This window comes from Hermetia illucens, chromosome 2, assembly GCF_905115235.1.
Source record: "Hermetia illucens chromosome 2, iHerIll2.2.curated.20191125, whole genome shotgun sequence".
Classification (NCBI taxonomy): domain Eukaryota; kingdom Metazoa; phylum Arthropoda; class Insecta; order Diptera; family Stratiomyidae; genus Hermetia; species Hermetia illucens.
In genome coordinates, this window is record NC_051850.1 from 121427485 (window position 1) to 121449196 (window position 21712).

The 21712-nt window shown below is 37.4% G+C and overlaps 1 protein-coding gene across 4 annotated transcripts in view; it reads left to right on the forward strand.

The window, feature by feature from the left end:
* The first annotated feature begins 239 nt into the window (after nucleotides 1–239).
* The window catches only part of LOC119650125 (LIM/homeobox protein Awh), a 125883-nt gene continuing 104410 nt past the window's right edge, over nucleotides 240–21712 (forward strand). For all 4 annotated transcript variants that reach the window (XM_038052650.1, XM_038052653.1, XM_038052651.1 and 1 more), the window contains exon 1: nucleotides 240–611. In XM_038052650.1, coding sequence (XP_037908578.1) covers nucleotides 606–611 — 6 coding nt within the window. In that variant the 5' untranslated portion in view covers nucleotides 240–605. The remainder of the gene's footprint in view (nucleotides 612–21712) is intronic.

Consider the following 21712-nt stretch of genomic DNA (forward strand, 5'->3'; position numbering starts at 1 on the left):
AGTAAACCCCGGACTCCATTGTTGCTCTGGCACGCGCCAAATAATCACCCTTTGCACTACTCAATACAGGCGGAGCCAAAACCTTGCACCTAGCAACCAATCCCGGTTAAGTTTGAACAGCAACCAGTACTGATATAGCGCAAAGAGGGGAGATCCGGTTACTCGTCTCATCGGATTCTGCATTGACTGTACACATCTGGATTCAGATATTGAGTTCAGTTACTCGAGAGTATCTGTACTGCCGGGAGATAACGAGTAGCGAGTATCTATAACGAATTAGAGTGTTACGGACGTATCTATTGTACGCGTTTCAGATATATGGTTTTATCTGACGTTCGAAAGTATCTGTCGAGATTAGGAGCAATTGTATCCTGGATGCTGATGTTTTGAAAACATAAATGTTTAAGAATTTGTACTAGATTTGGTTTGAAGTGAAACGTGACAAAGAAGTGGAAGATATTTGAATACATTTGTGATTGAAGTGATTGTTCTTCAGAGTGGAGTTAGTAAAGTGGCCAAGTGCCAGGTGTGGATTTCCTTTTGAGTTCAAAGTGGATTTAAGGATTAAAACAACCGACCTGGACACCTTTAACACAATTGGAAGAATGAAGGTATGTTGTCCTAGTTTAGGAGAATAGAAACTATAAAGTAAGGGGCAAGGTATGCCTCCCAAGATGCTGGATATTTCCGGCTTTGAAATTCAATAATATGTTGTATAAGCTTAGGTATCTGTGAGTATTCTGGCTATTTCCGTAATGTCTTAATAACACAGAATATCAAAGGTTCATTGACAATCAAATAGAGCGATGATATGGAAATATAAGTAAGGAAAGAGTAGTAATGGCCGACTCTGTAATGCAGTCAGTAAAGAGGGTGTGATATGTGAATCTAGAAAGATAATATGATGTATAAGAAGAGGTTCTAGCTGAGAGTGATAAGTGTAACTAAATCGTTGTTCAGATCAAGCCGACAGGATAAAAGTACATCAGTGGGGATGCTCTTCTGTGTTTAACGATGGAACTAAAGCTTAAGATCTTTTGCTTTCAAAATTGCTTCTATTTATGAACATAGACTACAAACAAAATTACATTTGAAAAACGACTGTCAAGCACTCCAAACAATTATCTGATCCAAGGACCAGTACTGAAGGATTAAAATAGAAAGGAATGATACATTTATAGGATAAGGTCTCGCACTTCAATTTATCCGTATTTCCGGCCTAATTCATTGTCAAACATATTTATAGCCTTTGCTATGTTTCAGTGTTTCTGACATAGTTTAATTGGCAGCAGCCTAGCAAAGTTGCTATTGCTACAGAATGAGGCCAACCAATTCTTTTATTTATTTGTTTGTAACAACTTATCAAGTATGTACACCTCCTACTTAAGAGAAGCTTCTTTACCGGATGCTCTTGGAAGCCTAATAAAAAGTAAAATATTGTTGAATGAGCTCATACAGGCAAACTCATGTTATTATTGCGGTGAATTGTGGCTGCAATATTAAGTTGCAGTCAGTAACTCTCAAAGAAAAGGTCATATTGCATTTTATTAGCAGTAGCTAAGCAAAATAGAAACAGAAAATGCGATTGCTTAGTTCCAACCAATATAATGCTTTTAATATATTTTTTTTTGACAATTTATTGGTTTTCTTGGTTTGACTTTGATCTGCTACGGGTGCTGGGTTTTGTGGAATGTTCGGTATTTTGGTGATCTTAGCATTTCGCTTTTCATAGGTTTCATCTAAGGCTATAGGTTTATCTTCTTTTTATAATCTGCATTGCTTCCATGAAATAAAATTTGGTTTCCGAAGTAATATCATATTAATTCCTTTTATTTGTTTGCTGGGTTACCGGAAAGTTGCTATTCTGACCGACAGCCAAGCGGCGATCAAGGTACTTAGGTCCAATCAGGTTTATTCTAAACTGCTATGGGAATTCCTTGAGAGACTGAATATGCTCGGCTAACCCAATAAAGCTTGGCTACTCTGGGTTCCAGCTCATGTTGGGTTAGAAAGCAATGAAGCAGCGGACGAACTGGAAAGAAAGGCAGCAGGGACGCCCCTACAGGCGCCAGAACTCTTCTCCGAAATCGGAAACGAGTTTGTGGCTTTGACATTAAAAAATGAATAGGCGCGGTGACCTCCACCGGGTGAACTTACCAGGAATATAGCAGTCCAGGGTGCTCATGGGGAGACACGAACCCAAACGTACAAAGGACTGCTTAAACCTCACCAAAAAGAACCTGGGAATACTAACGGGTCACTGCCGACTAATCTATCAACTGGCGAAGCTCGGGATGTCTACGACCACAATAACCAGTAACAGGGGCATAATAGTTATATTAGGATGAAAATTCCCTTAATAGAATAATAATAATACCTGAAATTTTTCCATAAGACAGAATCGAATTTCTGAACCTTACAAACCTACTAGCAGATACGCTATCCCATTTTCCTCGAAATCCACTATAATCAACTTTATGTTTTCCATTTTTATTTGAAGCATGGTTCAGAGGACGTTCGTGTCAATACAGAGCTTCAAATTGACGATTTGAGGCAAGACTCTTGGGAATAATAAGTTCCCCTCACGGTGCAGCGATTGCTTCGGATCCAGGCTTTTGTTATGCTTATTTCAAGACCTGTCCTCTAAAATTTATCAACCGCTGTATGGACCTTAAACCTTAGAATGAACATTTCGCAGATATAACGAAGTTGCCAAAATGGCCCTGATGCCACTATTGTAAGGCTTTCGTTTTGTAGGCTGGCGGTGAGTTTCGTTGAAAGGCCACTATGCGTTCCTAAAGTGCTACTAAGTCCATTATCATTATATATTATTTGTAAAGACAAAGAATGTGGGGTTTGCATAGTGGTCGCTTATTTCATGGGCTCATTATTAGAAACTACCTGTCAAAAAATCTGGAAAAGATCAAAGTGTTACATTATTTTAAATAATTCTGTTTAATTTTCTAGGACTATCTATATCCCTATAATTTTACTAAAACAAGCCATTTAACCCTTACTCTCGCTCTTGCTTTATCTCTTTGAGTAATTTACAATATGTGGGTATCAAAATACTCTGTTTATCGATATTTATTCAAGTAGTACATTCTATACTTTGTCAATCTACTATAGAGCCCTGCTTAAGCTGAATGAATTTCACAGTAACATATACCATAATATGGAGCACCATATTATAAAGTTTGTTAGAAATTTTACTACAAAGTTGCCTCTTTCGTCAAAAGTTAGTGATCTCTAAGACATATTATAGTATAAAGTATTACCTCCAAATAAATAAGTGATCGGATGCATGATGCATATACACTAGCGATGAACCCCTGGTTTCGAACTTGCTTCTTGGGTTCTGAAGAGTAATTCCTCTACTGGAAAACAAATATGGTGGAAAACAATACCCCATTTCGGAAATCAACTGCTCGCTTCTTCAATGTTTCCTCTGAAGAAGCGCACAGTTGGTTTCCGAAAGACGGTATTTGTTTTTCTTCAAATTTTTTAGCCAACAGAGGAACTACTCTTGTCTGTTATTATGTGTTGGCCAAGAAACCACTTCCTAATACAAACCTAGAAACTGTGCTATTGGTAGACGTTTTTAGTGTAGAGAAATGGAGAAAATTTCATTACCGTTCTCTAACAGGGTCCTTACGAATATACTGTAATTCATTTCTAAGGTTTTGTATAAAATAACTTCTTATTAAAATCGTCTGTCTGTCAGTTTGTCTGTTTCACGTATTTTTTCTCAGAAATGGTTATACCGATTGAAACGAAAGTTGACAGTCAATTTGGAATAGTTCCACGTCTGCTGATTCTAATTTCTACAAACAGCAACTGAATGGGAGACTGTCAAGTTGAATGAGCCGGTTAAGAGCAGCATCAAAAATTCAGAAAATCCCAATGCGAATAGGACAATATAAAACTACACAAATCTTTGGCAGCACATCTTTGACTGGAAAGTTCTGACATATATACCGTAGAGGGGGAAAAACAGAATCGAAAAGTGTTGCTCAGAGGTTTTCGACAAAGTCCACAAACGTTTTATGAGACTGAAGCCATGGTTCTGCTCATGAGATAGATAATACTGTAGGAATCTTGCCTGGCCGTGCTCAAGGAGAGCTATCAATTGTCGAAAGGTGGTTCATTTATTAGGTATTAAGGATACGAAAATCTTTGAGCAGATGGTAGCAAATGCAGAACGAGCAATCAGAATACGTTACATGGCGACGGGTTACTGTTAGAAAAGTCCGACCGGAAGAATAACGCGTACCCCGCCTTCCTCCATTCTATTATGGTATCTTAGCCACGCGTAACAAAATCTGCCTAATCACAGGATACATTTTGCTTCAGACTAGCGAGTCTAGTTCAGCCCTCCTTTGCCTTATTTCGTACTAAGTTGGAGGGAAAGACTCTACTGAAGTTTGTGGTCAACTTGGATGTTTCTGTGCAAGATAACTAACCAGTTTATATAATTAAGCTGCTTTGTCGTAAATCTCATATAAGTCATTAATCAAATTCAAAAGTTTGTGGGGGGAATTTCTAAACTATCGAAAATCTCAAGAAATATTTGAAAAGGAAGCGACAACTAAGAGAACATCAAATCAAAGTGGCTTCTCTCACGTCTGTGCCAAAGTTCTATTACCCTAGAAAGAAGATATCTTATGATACACTATGCATATGAGGAGATATTCTGGACTAGTTTACTAGAAATATTTGGCACACAAAACTATCACAAATTTAGTGATTTGTGGATAGCTAGCTAATCTGGACGATCTATCGAAAACATACGTCACTTGTGAAACATATTTTTTAATTTTCAATTACCCCACGAAACTAGCCGCCACAGTTATATTGTAACTCATTTTCCATGCACCATCTTCTTCCAGTCACAAACTACAATGTTCCGCGCATCAAAGTTTTTTAAGCTTTGGCGGCTGAGGAATGCCTAATTTTAAACTGCAGCTTGCGCTGAGAATTGTCTTGATAATTTCGAGAAGTTTTTCCTGTTTTTAAACTCAATCTTTCACTACGTCGAACTTTAACACTCCCCTTCACTTCAGCCGAAAAAAGTTCTTATGCTAGGTTTCTCTCACAAATTTGATCGCCAAAAATTGGTCTCCGATCTGCCAGTCACTTGCAAAAGCTAAAAGGAAAATATCAGCGATTCTAACTCGAACAAGTTATTGCACGCCCTCCTACTACAATCCCAGACAGCATCCGCTCAGCTGCTTTGCAACAAAACGTACATACATAGATGCTTGGCAATTTCCCGAGACGCCCTGTTATGCAAAGTATCTTTGCTAGCACATAGCATAGACATTTATATGATTAGTGATTTTAATCTTAATGCTGGAGAATAATATCCAAATAAGTTTTAGGGTATCCGGATATTTAATCGTGATGAAGATTTTGAAAAAGCAAATAAATCGTCTCACCAGCTAAATGCAGGATGAAGGCTAAATGAAATGACCTGCGCGAAACAACGGATACTATTGACTATTCGTCGCAGGAGGTGCTATCGCTGAATTTACTAAGGCTGTGCACAAGGTAAATCACTAGTTACTTCTGACCAAACTCTCGTCTCTAAGCGTTTCCATACTACTTGTTTTATCGTTTGCTCACTTCCCAACCAATCCTGCCGCGTCTCTTTTGATGGCTGCACATTCTGCCCCTTCTCCCTCTCCTCTGGCGTCCCACAGGGATCTATTCTGGGTCCTTTATTATTTTTATATTTTATCATCGACTTACTTTTCCCTGTTTTCTCTACACCGCCAACCCTTAGGTTGTTTTCCGTTATAGCGTCACCTATGGACTGTGTTTTCCATCAATGTAACCTAACCTGTGATTTGGTTTAGGACCAAACTTCAGGATTGTCACGCTGTGCGCTAATCGCTTAAATCCTCACCCACTTCCTGCCTCTACTCTCTTAACGGACACTCTTTATCATATTTAAGTTCCACTGACGACCTCGGAGTGAGTATTGCTCCGTGATCTAATTACCTTCCCTTAACTGATTGTCTTACCCTTGAAATGTGCAACGTAAGTTCAACCGGTCCCTCTTCTTTAAGAGAAACTTCCCTCGTATGGGCTATCCCTCCCACCTCCGCTTTCTGAACTCCCTCTTCCTACATGCTAATATTATTGCTTTCTCGGCCTCATGAGAGCAATAAGTAACTAGAAATTATACATACAATATACATATCCGGATTTTTGAGTTGAATGAGATGCCAAATTTTATATCTTAGGATGCATTAACTTTATTAGAAAGGGGCAACTTTGACCATAACTGGTCAACTTTACTAATAACAGTATGATTTCCACTAAACTTTTCAGTATGGTGCTCCATATTGTATCCTACGTTTTCACAATTTAAACAATTTTATGGTTCTAGGATGAAGGTGAGGAAGAACTGAAGTAAGTTTTCAATATATGAAAATTTATTATACTATGATGGCGCAATGGTTGATGGAGTAGAGGGTTAGATTTTTAATCTCGTTGATCTGGGGTCGAACCCCAGTCATCATGGCTGCCAGTGGTCGTTTAATCTTTATTTCGCTCCTATGAGCTTATGGCGTTCATGGCATTCAGTATGATGATCATTGAAAAATGAAAAAGAACAAATAACAATATGAATAAAGAGGCTGTGTGAATGGTCTATATTCCACTAGCGAGTGAACACTGGGTAGATATCGACTTGCAGGATCGAGGCCTCAATGTCTTATCCAAGTAATGCCATGACTATCTTTTGAATTTATAGGTGGGTAGCTTCTAAGAATGGATCCTTGAAGGAAGTGAACACTTTCTAATCCGCGCACTCTCTCTTTTACAATTTATGTCAAAAATAAAATCTGCTTGCCATCAAATTTAGTGCCATTAAAAATAACCATTTCCAGGAAAAGCGTGTGTGACAAACACAACAGTTAGATAGGCAAATAAACAAGCGGTGAAATGAAGTGGCTTATTATATCCATAAGCAGTTTCCTCACCGAAATTCTGGTTTGAATCTTGTTTGACCAACCCTGCCTTACTTTCGATGGTCATTTCATTGTCAGGATACTTATAACTTTTCGGGAATATTTCCTGCAAAATTCCTTGCCCCTCAGCTCTTCTCAACAAAACGTTTCTATTGTAGTTCTTTAAATTCTTTTCACAAATAAAAGTCCTTGCAACCTTATGCTCTGTAACTATCAACTAAACTACCACATTTATCACATTTTTCTTATCAAATTAATTTATCGCATTTTTTTGTTTTCCGTTGAACGTTCTCAATTTATTTGAAATAATTAAGAGGCACCTTTTTTTCTTAGTAATATTTATTAATCTTGCAAATACCGATATTTCGGGAACCACTTGTTCCCTTCATCAATGCTACAAGTTTGACTGATGAAAGGAACGAGTGCTTTTCGAAATATAATATTTGTATTTGCAAGATTTCTACTAGTTACTATTTCAAATAATTCAATCACTAGAAACACCGCGAGATTACACTTAGTTCTAAATCTGTTTATTACCCAGATTGATTTCTTATCACACTTTGTAACATTGAAGCTTAACCACTTTAATTACATTTGTAATATATTTTAATTAACCTAACTTTTATCGTAAATATCAGTGAAATACTGTCAATTTACGTCGGAAATAAATATCTTAAATGAGGTTAAAAACTGCCTGAAAGTGTTGCAAATTGGTTGCACCTGGACTTGTGACCATCCTGTCCATTATAAAACATTCACTTCAAACAACTCAGATATAATTACATTTCATATTTATAATTTAGATAGTTAAATTCAAGTTTGCGTGGTGACCACTACAAGTTCCATATTTCCAGAATATGGATATCTAAAATAAATTAGAAAATTTAAATCACTTTCCCACATTTGCTTATGAAAGGGTTCAATGTGTATCGAATTGAGTAGCTCGTTGAACATGGGCCACTTACGTTAAATTTATTGGACCAGCAGCAAAAATTTGTTGCTTTACAAATGCTTACTCCGCTTCATAGGAAAATTTATTTTTGCACTTAAGTACGGACAAAATTGCTCTCGATTTGAAATGCCCTGGTTGTCGATTCACCTTAACATTTACCAGGATAATTATAAAAATTGTATTTTATATTTAAAATATTCTTAAGCTATATCTTCAAATGATCTCTTGTTATGACTTTTAAAACTGAAAGCATTTCGTGATAATATGTACGTAAATATACTAAAGTCAGTTAGCCATTTGCAGTTACTTTCGTTTACCTAATAAAATTTGAATTTAATGTAGTTGCTCAGAATGATTAACTTTTCGGAAAACTTAGGTTACAGTATCTGTTAGAAATTTTGAAATCACACAGATTGTACAGATAATCGGTAGACGAGAAAGCCGTATCCGACAGTACGATTTCATTCGTTACTCCAGGACGTAATAGAACTCCTGATTTAATCGTCGTCATTGCAGAAGCTGTTCATCCCTTTTCTGACCTTGTCATCGCTTAAATTTGTTCAGTGCTTTCTAGTTACCCGCATTTGTCTTTTCTCTTGGGTTTTACTTTTGACTACCTCCGCAAAATAGCTTTGTCTTAACACTGTGGTAATTGTATGTCACTTACATACATTGACTGCACTTCAATCTTTAGTTCTTCCGAAAAACCTTCATTCAAGGTTGAAGAGTCGTTTTGTTGACTATCTACTAGTCAGTGTCTTGTCTTCCGCTTTTTTTTCTGGGCCTTAGAAAGCTTTAATTCAATTCGTCGGGCCATCCCTTCTTCCTGACTTCTTATGGATGGCTATTTTCGCCTTTTCAACTTCAGCTCATATATCCTTCGACTCTATTACATGCTCCATGATGTTTTCGGGTGCTGAGTGCTTCCATTTGTCGCTACCACTTTGGCGGAACTAACCATCCTAGGTAGTGACGGCTTGATCTCTTCCCACCTATAACTTTTCGGGATCAGCTTTGCTTTGGTCTTGGTTGCTGCCCGCTCTACTTGTAATTCAAAATTTAGCTTCTGATCTAACATTATGCCTAAACACGTGAGGGAAATCTGGAAATATATAGTTTGTGTTCCACCTTCAATCTAGTACTTTGTCTTATGTTCTACAAACGATAGATTAACGTTCTCTAACAAGGAATTGATGTCGTAAACGGTGCCATTCGCGTAAATCTCGATCTCTTTGAGGAAGCACAATGTTGTCCGCGCCGATCCAAGGTCCGCATTCCGCTTTACGTAATTATCCAGATAGCTGTGCCTGGACGTATCTTTGTGGTATGCCGCTGTAGTTCGATATGATTTCAGTCTTTTATCTGAGTGAAAGCACAGTAGCCTATCGATTAAAAAGTCGACAATGATGCGCGGCAGATACTTCGGCCTGTCTAATTTGATTGTGACTACATTACTGAATACTAATTTTTTTCTATCCGCCGGAATTGGAGGCACCCGTTACATCGAATTTTATCAGTGGGTAGCGTTTATCCTTTCCGAAAGCAGCCTTGGTGATGTTAGCCACTCCACTACCCACATGATGGTAGAGCGCCTCTTTCAATTTTCAGATAGACCATCTTCCTTTTCGGCAATCGAAAATAATTTGTAATAGACTGTCCGTTATAATAATTTGCCAACATTATTCGAAGACATATTAGCTTGGAGGAGTAGAAGGCCTTTAAGGCTTTTTTAAAACAACGGTGAATGCCTCGGCATACATACATATTTGGCGATGTTTTGACTGCTGCTTTAGAAACTTTATGGGGACGGTATTCAAACCACGCGATTTTTTGTGGCTATTTTCTTCGCAGTTTCCAGGAGCTCTTTATTTACCATCGGAATTTCAATCGTATCTACCTCAACAATGGAAAGGTTGATGGTACTTTAATGGGAAAAAGCTTGTCACTATTCTAATTGGTAAGTTGAAACTGAAAATCATGAAACTGAATTAGTTTGCTTTTGGAGCTAAGACCTACTTTTTTGGGAACAAGATTTTAAATACCACTCAACTTACCGGACGGCTTTTCGATAGTGGGGTTCATTGCTAGATTTATTTAGTCCATTCCTAAGCGTTTGATCGATTTCAATCTACTCACTTTAGTGTTTCTGATTGTGGGCTTAAAGGGGGAAACCACATTAGAAAGCCTTTTTCTCATACTTTTTTAAGATTTTTTTAGTGGGAACAATTGTTCGGAATTCAATCAATCTTAAAGGGGGAAACCACATTAGAAAGCCTTTTTCTCATACTTTTTTAAGATTTTTTTAGTGGGAACAATTGTTCGGAATTCAATCAATCTAATTCCGGGCAATTTTGAGAATTTTTTTGAAAACTTTAAGCTAAAAATACAGAGTTTCGCCACAATATTCCGCTGAAGGTCGGAACTAGAGATTTTTAACTGCGATAGGTGTGCGACTTCAACTTTTATCTCAAACCAAAAAGCTTTTAATTTGAAATCACTAACTTATTTTCTATGAATATGAACTTGAATGCAGTTTAAAATAATCAAAATCAAAAATAATATTCAAAAATCAAAATAAAAAATTTTCCAAGCGTTCAAAAAAATATTTCGATTTTAACCATTTTTTTACTAATTATGCAAAAAAGGCATCCTAAAGGATATGATTTCATCCCAAATGTTGGTTCTTTGTAATTTTATAGAGAAGCATACTTCCAAATTTCGTAATGAACATTTTCATTTTCCATTTTCAAAATGATTTTTATTTAGAACAAATATCCAACAGTAATAATATAGATTGAGAAAAATGAATGAAAAACTGTCTTATAATGTAACAAGAAAAAATGAAATGAACAACATCCCGTTTAACATCAATTGCTGCTCTGGAGTATCTCCTGTCGAATCTCGGAGCGCCCGTAGTCACGTTTCGGGGATATTCTATCTCCTTGTCGGGGACTCGCCTATATATATAATACTTAACCGGCAGAATCGAGCACTAAACTATTCCTATTCAGATACAGGAAAGCTTCGTGAGGAATGAACGACTGTGAAACCCAAGGGTTCCCATCATGCGAAGCGGATCGCACTACATGATTCCGAATTAATCTAATGATAACTGTGTCGATTCTCAGCACCTCAGCGGCTGCGTACATCACCTCATTAGTTACATAATGTTCATAATTTGACGAAGCAGTCCTGTTAAGCCCCGTGCAAGCGCGCTGACATTTCTTTCCAACGATTCTTATTTTCTCCATCTAGCTAGCACTCAAGTTAAACCAAATAGGACACCCGTAGGTGAGTACTTGTCTAACTAGAATAAGTTATCAAATGGTTTTAACCTTTCCGCTAAGATGTGAAGTATAAAAGAATCTTCAAAGAGGCATGAATGCCTTACGAGCGTTAAATAGGAGGTGTTCGTCAAGGCGGACACCTAGATATTTAACGCACTTCTTATGAGGGATGCGCTCAAAACCATCCTCGTTCGCGACAATGTGGAAATCCTCCTGGCATACGCCAAGGAGTTTCGAATCATCGTTTCACACTTTTTAGTTGTTCGTGAAGAACTTAATGTCATTAAAAATCTTCTGAAGTTCAAGTTACCTTCTTATGTGCCGTGTAGGTTATCCAGTCGTCAGCGAAGGCAAAGAACGACCTTCCTGGTCGATAGTCGCTCGCTTCTATCCCTATAAAAGCTAAGGGACCACGAATTTCGCTTTTAAATTTCTGCAGCGTATTCTGGGATAGCTAACCTAACAATCTCAGCAACAAGAAAGAGTCTATTGTTCGAAAAGTGCAGGTTTGCGTTTAAGCGTCGTTAATTTTGACAGCTTAGCAGTGGCAGTATTTGCAGGGTATTTTCCCGATAGCCTCAACTTTGTTGATGAGATTGAGGTTCGAAAAAAAGCGCGCCGTGGAAATGCTACCGCGGGTGAGTGTGGAAACGATTCCTTCCGGTAGTTTCACTAAGTTAACGGCAACAGATCGGAAATTTCATTTCCTATGTCGACGAGGAGGGCGATCATACCTGAGTCTGCAAGGGAAGGTCTGAAAGGGTACCATTTGAACCAGGTTGGCCCTCTGAAAGCCTATGTTCCATAAAATTATTGAGAGATATGCTCTCGGTCCAGTTATTTGCCGTTGGCTTTGTGAGTTTTATGGTGGTTATGCAAATATCGCGGGCAGAGTTCCTCGTCGGCTCAAGCGTGGAGTTGTGCCGTACCCTTTAGTTCCGACAGAGGTGTCAGATAAGCCTCGCATTCATTGGTATGACTGCTGAGTCATGTACTTAGTATAACCTAATCCACTATGCCGATCATGACGGGGTTCTGATTGTGGTCTACAAAACAATCCGTATACGGACAGGACACTAGAATTATGCCCACACGGAGCGTATTCACGGTGAACCCCTAAGGCATTCCCATGTTAACAAACAAGTGTCTTTCTCCGAAGAAGTTAAGAATTTCTTTAGACCGTTAATGTTTTGATGTTTGTTCAAGGATTCCTTGGGGAAAAGGAAGTTCATGGAAAGGAAATCCTTGACTATTGATTTCTTTCGATGTGCCTTGATTTTCTAGCTTCACTGCAAATATGGTAGGTTCCCTGTTTAAATGTGAGGCTTCCACTGTCACATTTTTTTTGTATTTTCCGGTATGCAACTTATTGACCCGATGCCAATGTTTCACTCACTTCTTTAGGGCAGACTTGAGACTGATCATGTAATTATGTTGATGTTGATATTATTAGGGCGCTTTTTAGTTTCTATGGTAGTCTGATAAAGTTTCTGAGAGGGTCTCGGTTTTCCTGGTAGAAAATTGGCTTCTTGATATTATTATTGTGTTCCGCCAAATTCGACTGTGCCACGCGGTTGAGTTTAACATCCCTTTTTTGTTCCTTGCTCTACCAGTCTCTTCTACGTAGGCTTCCGCAGGAATTTCTTGTAAGCCTAGTGTGTCTTTCGAGTTTGTTAACACTTATCCTATTTTAGTCGGTGATTTGAAGATCTTCTTTTTCTTCAGCCTTTGTCCTGTTCACAAGCGGGGTCGGCTCGAGTCGGTGATTTGAAGATGGTATAGGTATTATGTTTTTTTTTGCGGATTCTGTTGATTTATTTTGTTGTGCCTTTTATGTGAGGTTCCGTTTCAATTTATGAGTTCGTGTTACATTTTGGGAATGTTTGTCTTTTAATGGCGCGCTTGATTTCATCAGCAGGTGAAAATAGTCAAGAATGGATTGAGTTGCGTGTTTTGTTGGTGGACCGTCAAGACGATATTGTTTGCACGCTTCTGCGCCATCTACGTTGGGGGAGGGGCGGCGGGCTGTCGTAACGGATACTCTAGCCCCTCTCATTTCTATTTTTCTATTTTGTCAGGTTGCTGTCTTTATACATTCACCACTCCCAGGAACATAGAGTTTCTGTATTGGGCATTTCACACTAGGATGGGTTTCTCTCTATTTGTGTTCTGAGTAATATGTTCGAAGTTGTGGCAGTTAAAAGACTTTATGTCGTCAATCCTCCTGACTTTTTCAATCTTCTGGCGAAGAATATACTTTACTCCGAATACCACGTTCAGCTGCTGAGAGGGTTCGAAAGTGACAATGAACAAACCCTAACGAACTGATAATTAACTTCTTCACATTCAGTCCCTATGCGAAAACATATGACAACCTTTGAATGTAAACCTAAGATTACAAGGCCTATTTCCAAATATCATAACCAACCTTGAAGTTGATTTCGCAGATCTAATAATCAGTTGCTACAACGAGCGAGAACAAGGAGTAGCTAACAGGTTCCCTTAGAATCTCAAAAACTTGAACCTCTGTATCAAATTACGAACTAATGATAAAGCAGTTAAATCCCTTGGAAAAAAGAAATGAAAAAAAATTCTTAGATTGCTGCTACTACCACTTGAATTTTCTCCATCTATTAAATTATCCACCAAAAGCTCAAAAAAAGTTTTCAAACCACACGACCTTAAACGCGATAATGAGAAAGTATAGAAACAAAATGTATAATACAAAACGAACCACCAATAATTAAATATTGCCGAAACATCTTTGAGTGATTTTTAATGAAAATCTTTTGTTTAAAAAATATTCTATTATCGTTTCTTTACCATGAAAGCTACATCTGAATCAGAGGCGAATTACTTCAACAGAGCTATATACAGTATTTGAGATATCAGATGAGTCTTTGTTCAGAACTTTCTCACATCCATAACGAGAGTGTCAATTGCAAACTGCAAAGCAAAACGATTCCAGTCAGATTAGGTGTCTAGACGAAATTGACTTGAAAGGAGCATCCAATAAATTATTATTATAGATCCACCATTGCTATTTGGAAATATTCCCGAAACTAACCCCTGCTATTATTTCGCTAATTATTCAATCAAATAAAACAATAAATTGAGGCAACAAAAGCTATCTAGTACTTGGATCTTCCAAGATGAGCTTCTAGATACATTTCATTGTACTCTAACCGACCATTGACATCATTTGTTATCTTTGAATATGCATAACGCTCTGTTTTCTGTATCAATGAATAGAAATTTTCACAAAACAATCACATGCTTATGTTAATTAGATAGAAATGATTCAAAAGCTGCGATACAATCTTAATCTTAAAGAATCGTGTTTATATTATGGATACTTCGGATGGGGATAATATATGCGCGTTAGATATATTGATATTTCCCACCACGTTATTATATTTTTCACTTGTTCACTGGGACGGTGCGGTGTCTTTAATGTCGCTTTTAACAGAATTTATTTGATCGAAAATGATTTTTACTCTTTCTATCATATATTTCTTCCAGAAGTATCTTGGGCGTTGTTAAATAGCTGCTTAAGATTATTCTGCATATAATTAAAATTTTTCGCTAAAAAATCTGGAATTTATTATACTTTTGGAAAAATATAGAACTTTTCTGTAGAGAACATCCGGCCAGGCCAGTCAGTCTATAATTAGTCGGTGAAATAACCTAGTGGGATATCTAATGGATGCAAAAACAGATAATTTGCAACTTTCTTTAAATGTTTAATTTGTAATTAATTAAGGCGAATTAATGTGACAAACCTTTTAGCACTGCAGTAAGCTTTCTAGACAAGTATTTGACGTATTTCACCATTTAAGGTGTTTATAAAACACTCATATATTTATGATTCTGAATGTCGCTGACTTTCCCAATTCGGTTATATTCAAGTCCTTGAATTTTCAAGGCGGACTGAGCGGTGTCATCTGAAAGTTAACCTGAATATTTATTGATGTTTTGCAATCCACCTAATGGAAGGGTGATATGTCACATATTTTCAAATTTCCGGGTGAAATATTTTATGACAAGTATGTTTTGTGGCATTTAATTATCACTTTAAAGATGAATTCCAGAGAGCTTCCATTATTTGACTATGCGGAAATAATATAGTTTAGCTAACTTGTTTTTTCGTGTTTATTTTACTGTTTGTTTGTAACATATGTTTTGGGAGAATTGATAAGCACATCAGCATATTTCAGGTGGTTCACATAAATTTCACATTTGGTACTACAGCTGCTTACTTCGCCATAGCACACCTACTAAATCTTCTGGAGTGTATTTAATTTCACTTTACGTTTAAATACTGGTCCACTTAAATTAATCTTATCTTTAAAGCTAACCTTTTTTAAGATACGATACTTAAATTGGGTAGCTACCTTTATTGCTGGTCTGGAGTTCAAGCAAGGTTTCCCATACTAGCGAAGAGGAAATGCATTTTTTTCAAATGTGGAGAATCAAATGAAATGTGCGGAATATATATTACACATCTAACTTAACTCTAACTTATCCTAATATTATTCTATGGGGTCCACCTTACCCGCCTTGGTTTTGTTTTGAAGACGAAGGAACGGGACAAGTTGGTGCAAATTCCTTGGAAAGCGTGGAGCAAGTTTTCACCCGCATGGTTCTATTGGTGGAAAAGTAGAACTAACTAGATCTTGGCCTCAGTTCTTTTTAGTACTCCAATTCTAAGTTATTTTGACACAATAGCGCACGATTCGTCACTCAAATACATAGTCTTTGACTTCAATGGCTAGCGGGAGATGCTCGTAAATTTCAGGCTTTCTTTGAATAACGAATGAACCAAATTCTTAATTTGTTTGTCGATTTTAAGTGAAAACATGTGTCCTTCTCCTAAGCAAACTGAATTGGGTTTTATCGGGGAGTTAGATACTTTCACTAGAGAAACTCACGAGCTTCTTGTCGTACATCTCTCATCCCCAATGCAGTGTTAAGAATCTATATATATTTTAATATATATTTCTTGTCATTCTTATGATAAGAAGATATGTTAGTCTGTCCTTTTATCGTTAAAAAAAAGTCTCCATTTCTTTTACTTTTCGACCTTGACTTAATATCCAAGCTAATTCTTCAATTCTGCTTTTCACCTCTATTCTATTTGTCCTGATTTACAAATTTTCTTGAATGACTCTTCCCCCTGCCTGTTTCCTCCTCCTCCTCGAATGCCATTACGAATCCAACCAGGACTCTAAATGCTCTTACGCAAAAACACCCCATTGGTCGACAACAAGGAATATGGAAGATTTTCCAATATTTTAAATATAGTCTTTATGAACAGGTGAGGTTTAAAAATTCCCCAAAAGCTTAATCTGGTGGCTAACATGCAAAAGCACTTAATGAAGGCTTTGATTTTTCAGAAATGGATTCAAGTTTCTTTTTCTGCTGACGGGGCGAAGTGTTTTACTTGCAGATGTAAAAGCTAGCTTTATTTTGAGACAAATGTCTGAACCAGCACCACGATTTGGTTACCACGCGCCTTTAAACTGAGTAACGTTGGAGCAGTGTCAATTTTCTATTTTTCGATCTAGAAAGATTCTGGCATTTTATATAAAGTAAAATGGTCGTTGGTGTGGTCTGCTCACATTCCTTCATAATAGCTTTTCCAAACAAGCAGGAAAGTGCACATGAAATTGAGAATTGCTGCTTCGAACTTATACTGCTCCCCGTGCATGGTTTTCCACAAAACCTAAATACATAACTGCAAAATGAGCAGCAGCAGCTGTTAAATGTATTCTAGTGAATTCCGAGAAAAGACAATTCCATAAATAACATATATTAGTTGTGTATAATGCAGCTTTTCAATATTTCAAATAAATATTAAATAAAAAGTGAATTTAACCTAATTCGTTTAGGAAACATGTGCCTCATCAAATATCTTACAGAATTTATTCAGCAAATCCACTCCATAGAAAATTTGAAATTAATTTGGGTAAAGCTCGATTGACGTTCTTCTTATCGGTTTCCAGGAACTTGTTATGGTTCACTCCAGCTGATCATATTGTCCACAATAAAATTCTTCCTAAATTGAAAAGTGGCTGTTTTCACTGAAATAAAATAACTCCGTTTTTCCCAAAATATTTTTCATATGATTATACATACATATATACACACATTGTGCTATGCCGCGTTTCAGTACTTTGTAACGATGGAAACCAAGGTTGCTTTCAGTTCATATTTCCAGCACTTCTTGGGTTTTTTGTTCATTTAGAGAGTGTACAAATATTAGCATACCAAATTGACATTCGGGTTAGGATGTACTCACTCGTAAACCAATTTGAGATTTAAATTCGATCTAACCCTTATTAACACTGTTTAACGCTTTGGGAATATCCTTAAATATTACTCTGCGCCTTTATCTCCCGTCTGCAATTATAGCCGCAGTGGATAAAAAAGAAGCCAATGAAAAGCGCCCCAATCACTTGTTAGCACTGATGAAGGGAACAAGTGGTTCCCGAAATATCGGTATTTGCAAGAATAAATATCCACACCAACGAAAAAGAAACAACAAGTTTTTATTATTTCAATTAATTAATCGTTGGAAACTCCGCATAATTTTACTCAGACCCCCAATCACCGTTTCTTCAAAAAAAGAAACAAAAAAATAACGTTTACACTTTCAGGCGACTATGGTTGACCAGGGCAGAGACAACACATCAGACGCTGTCTTACCTCTGTCCTGAGACCAGTGTGACTGAAGTGGTTCAAGGGTGTTGTTTGTTCGTTTATATTAAACACTTTTTACACTTTTCTACTCACTTACCTAGCCTTACTGTCTGTACTGGCGTTATCCAATACAAAAAGCGATCGAATCTTCTAGGTGCATTTACGGACTTTCAATGATAGATTTTGCAAATTGTCTAACAAGGTATTAGCTATTGTAAGTGAGGAGATTTGATGCGATAGAATTTCCACATGAGGGCAGACCTCGCGAAGTAGTACGGTGCCTTAAAGCACACGAGCGAGTTTAAGGCAATATAATTACGTTAAACTCGCACATGTGCTTTATAAGGTTTTGTGTAAAACAAAACCGTATTAAAATCGATGCACTATCTATTTGTCTGTTACACACACTTTTCTCCCAAAGGGCTTCATCGATCTGAATGAAATTCCGTGGACAGATGAATCAAATCTCAAAACACGTGGAATTTAAAGGTAGGGTCTCCATACATGCAAAGGGGGGATGTAAAAGTTTTTTTTTTTGCAACTTTTAGAAATTGACTTTGACCCTTTAAGTTCATTCTAAGACTACTAATACTATAATATTTTGCACCAGCATAGGGGACAGTATCGCGTTCATGGCGATCCGCCTATTAGTGTCAAAATGATTTCAATTCAGTTTCGCGTGAATTTACTGTATCTTATCTTCCAAATAAGATGCTGATGTCATAATTAACGAGAATAATTGACATTCGAGTGAAATTCCATTCATGAGGAATCTACTTCTCCCCAGCTCTTTTTAAACCGCTACTGAGTTTTGCACCGTAGAAAATTCACCTTCTCCTCTTTCATATTTGGCTCAATTTTTGGACGTGTGCACTTGGCCAAGTTCATAACGCATCGGCTGGTGCATTCCTCAATTGCAAACATAATGAATAAGGTAACTGAACCACGAATTTTGAAAAGGGTTCACTCCAGAATTTTTGAAAATATACCTTTCCTCGGTTTTCTTCGTGTTTTTTTAATAATAATAATCGTTGGCGCAACAATCCAATTGGATCAGGGTCTTGATTACAGTACCCTATAGGAGGGACTGTGGTCAGCTCGCGATATGACTCAGGTACTCGTTCACAGCTGAGTCGACTGGTATCCGACATCAAATCACGATACGCCCCCCAAATCCTCTCAAGTTATTAAAGCTTATTTCCGTCATCCTAGGATGGCCCTAGAGACACGTAGCTCAGAACAGTAGAGAAGAAGTGCAAGCTTCTTGGGTAGCTTTGGAGAGAGCTGAAACAAACTTACAGAAACTGGTGGCAGTGGCGCGTGGATGTAGTCGACGTGTTATGCTTCTCGCAAAGATCTATGGCAGTCTTATAAGTCAATTGATTGGATTCCTGCTTTTTTGATCAAATCATCAAGATAGAGAATCATCGTATAATAATAATTACTTAATAGACTTTGCACCACAGGATTTCAAATGGGAAATTCTTATCACATATGTAGATTTAAGAATCTTTTCCTTATGCCTTTAACATATCGTCCGTACCCTCAAAAAATGTTGGTAATTTTATTCTATCCCCTCAAATCAATTTTAAGTAATATTTCTTCACTCACTTGAAAATATTCAACGGTGAATTCATTGCTCATCGCCTTAGGTGGACTACTATTCCTACGTGTAATTTAAGATATTTTCAATGATGGGCTCTTGTGGGTCCCCCGGCCGGGTTTTTCATTATTAGCCTCGCATCATTGGCCGATTATTACCCTGCCTAATTACTTTCCATGTTCCTGTCCTATTAGCTCATTTTAATTGAGCTCATTTTCCTAATCTTAAATGCTGTTGGTTTCGTCGTGTTGGGTAAGCATCCGAAGTAGGAACTACACGCAACCGAAGAGAGAGATCAGACCCGAGTCTTGCTTTGAAGTGTTACCGGAGGTTATCTAGTACTATAGAAACCGGACGTCCGGATAACTGAGTGGTTAGAACACAAGGCTGTCGTAAGGAAGGTCGCGGTTCAAATCTCACTGGTAGCAGTGGGATTTGTATCGTGATTTGACGTCAGAAACCAATCGACTCAGCTGTGAATGAGTACCTGAGTCAAATCAGAGTAATAATCTCGGGCGAGCGCTATGCTGACCACATGTACCGTTTCGGTCTTGAATGAAGTGCTCTAACACACTTCAAGGCCCTGATCCAACATGGATTATTGCGCCAACGATTATTATTATTATTATAGAAATCGGGGTGAGCTTCTGAGAGTATATGTTCCAGGAGAATTCCTTGGGGATATGGTCCCGGTCCAGTTATTTTTGGTTGGGTCCATGGAGGAGTTTCATGGGGGCTCAGGTTGGGTTTATATCGCGGCCAGAGCTCTTTGTGGGTTCAAGCATTGAGTTTCAATGTATTTGTATAAGAAGTGTTATATAGGTCCTGTATTTACTGATATGAATGCGAAGCCCGAACTCTGCATAAACCGCTGTATTAGTCACGAAGACGGATATACACACACAGAAAGAACACTAGCTCAGAACATTACACTAAGGTTATTTCAAGCTTCCTAGCAAGAGCATTATCGTATTATAAATCACTAAGATTGTCTCGTAATTTGGTACAACATTCATATTGGACACCAGTCAATTTATTGAAATTTTACCATAACATAATTCTTATCATAGTTTATTTATCGGAATTTAAGGCGCAACTCGAAATAATCTTTGTGACCAAAGGGGAAAAAGGGATCCCGCGGTCCCTATAAGTTAACTTTCTATGATGATGACGTCACACATTTTTTAGAATGCAACAAATTCAAATAAAATGCAAAACTTTCTCCATCCATAACTTTTTTAATAATAGCTCCCTCAAACTTCCTAGAGATGTGCCCTATATTGTCCCTTATACTGGTGGCAAAGTTTGTATTTTTAGGATGAAGTTAAGGGGAGTTTTCTGGTTAATTTCTAAAATGTGGTAATATACTATTATTAACTTTATTTCTATAGATATTGCAGCGGGATGTATTTCGAAGCCTAGATTTGGTATAGATACAATATTGTGATTTATTTTTCAAAGCTTTCGGTTGGATACGTTCTGAGGAGGAGACCTATTATACTCTTCGGGCATACATTTTGAACATTCACTCACCTGCGTGTCAGCACTGTCAGAAATAAGATTAGTTTCGAAAAGTACTAAACAAGCCCTTTCGTTTGATACTCCACATATTCTATGAAAAAAAAATGTACACCCCCGTTTCTACGGGTTTTCTATCATCACACTCGTGCTAAATATTATTATGATTAGTTTAATGGAAGCTCTTATCGGTTTGATTTTACTGGCGCAGATTCTGTTGCGTTGGCCAATTCCACGCTGTTTGGTAATGAACGCTTACCTCTTGGAAAACCGACGTGCCCGAACTCATTATTTGCAATGTCGCCTTTTTAGAAAGTATCTAATTGTTATAGATTAATTACTATAATCATTGCTTTTTCTATATAAATTTATTAACAAGTTGCTCGCCTAAGTTTTTCGTTTTGAAATTTGCTACTATCGGTTCGGACGTACAAAATTCGAAAAGTTGGTGCACTTTATCAATGCTCAAAGTTTTGCACCACTTTAGTAGAACAATTTAAGCTATTTTGGAATCAAAATTTCACCATATTGGAGAATAGACTTAGAAAAATGAAAATTAATTCCATGTTAAATGCATTTTTTTACCGTGCGAAGAAGGCTCTGCCAATTCTCCTAGATCTTATTGAATATGGTTATGATACGTCTTATTATACGAGTATTGTAATATTATAGT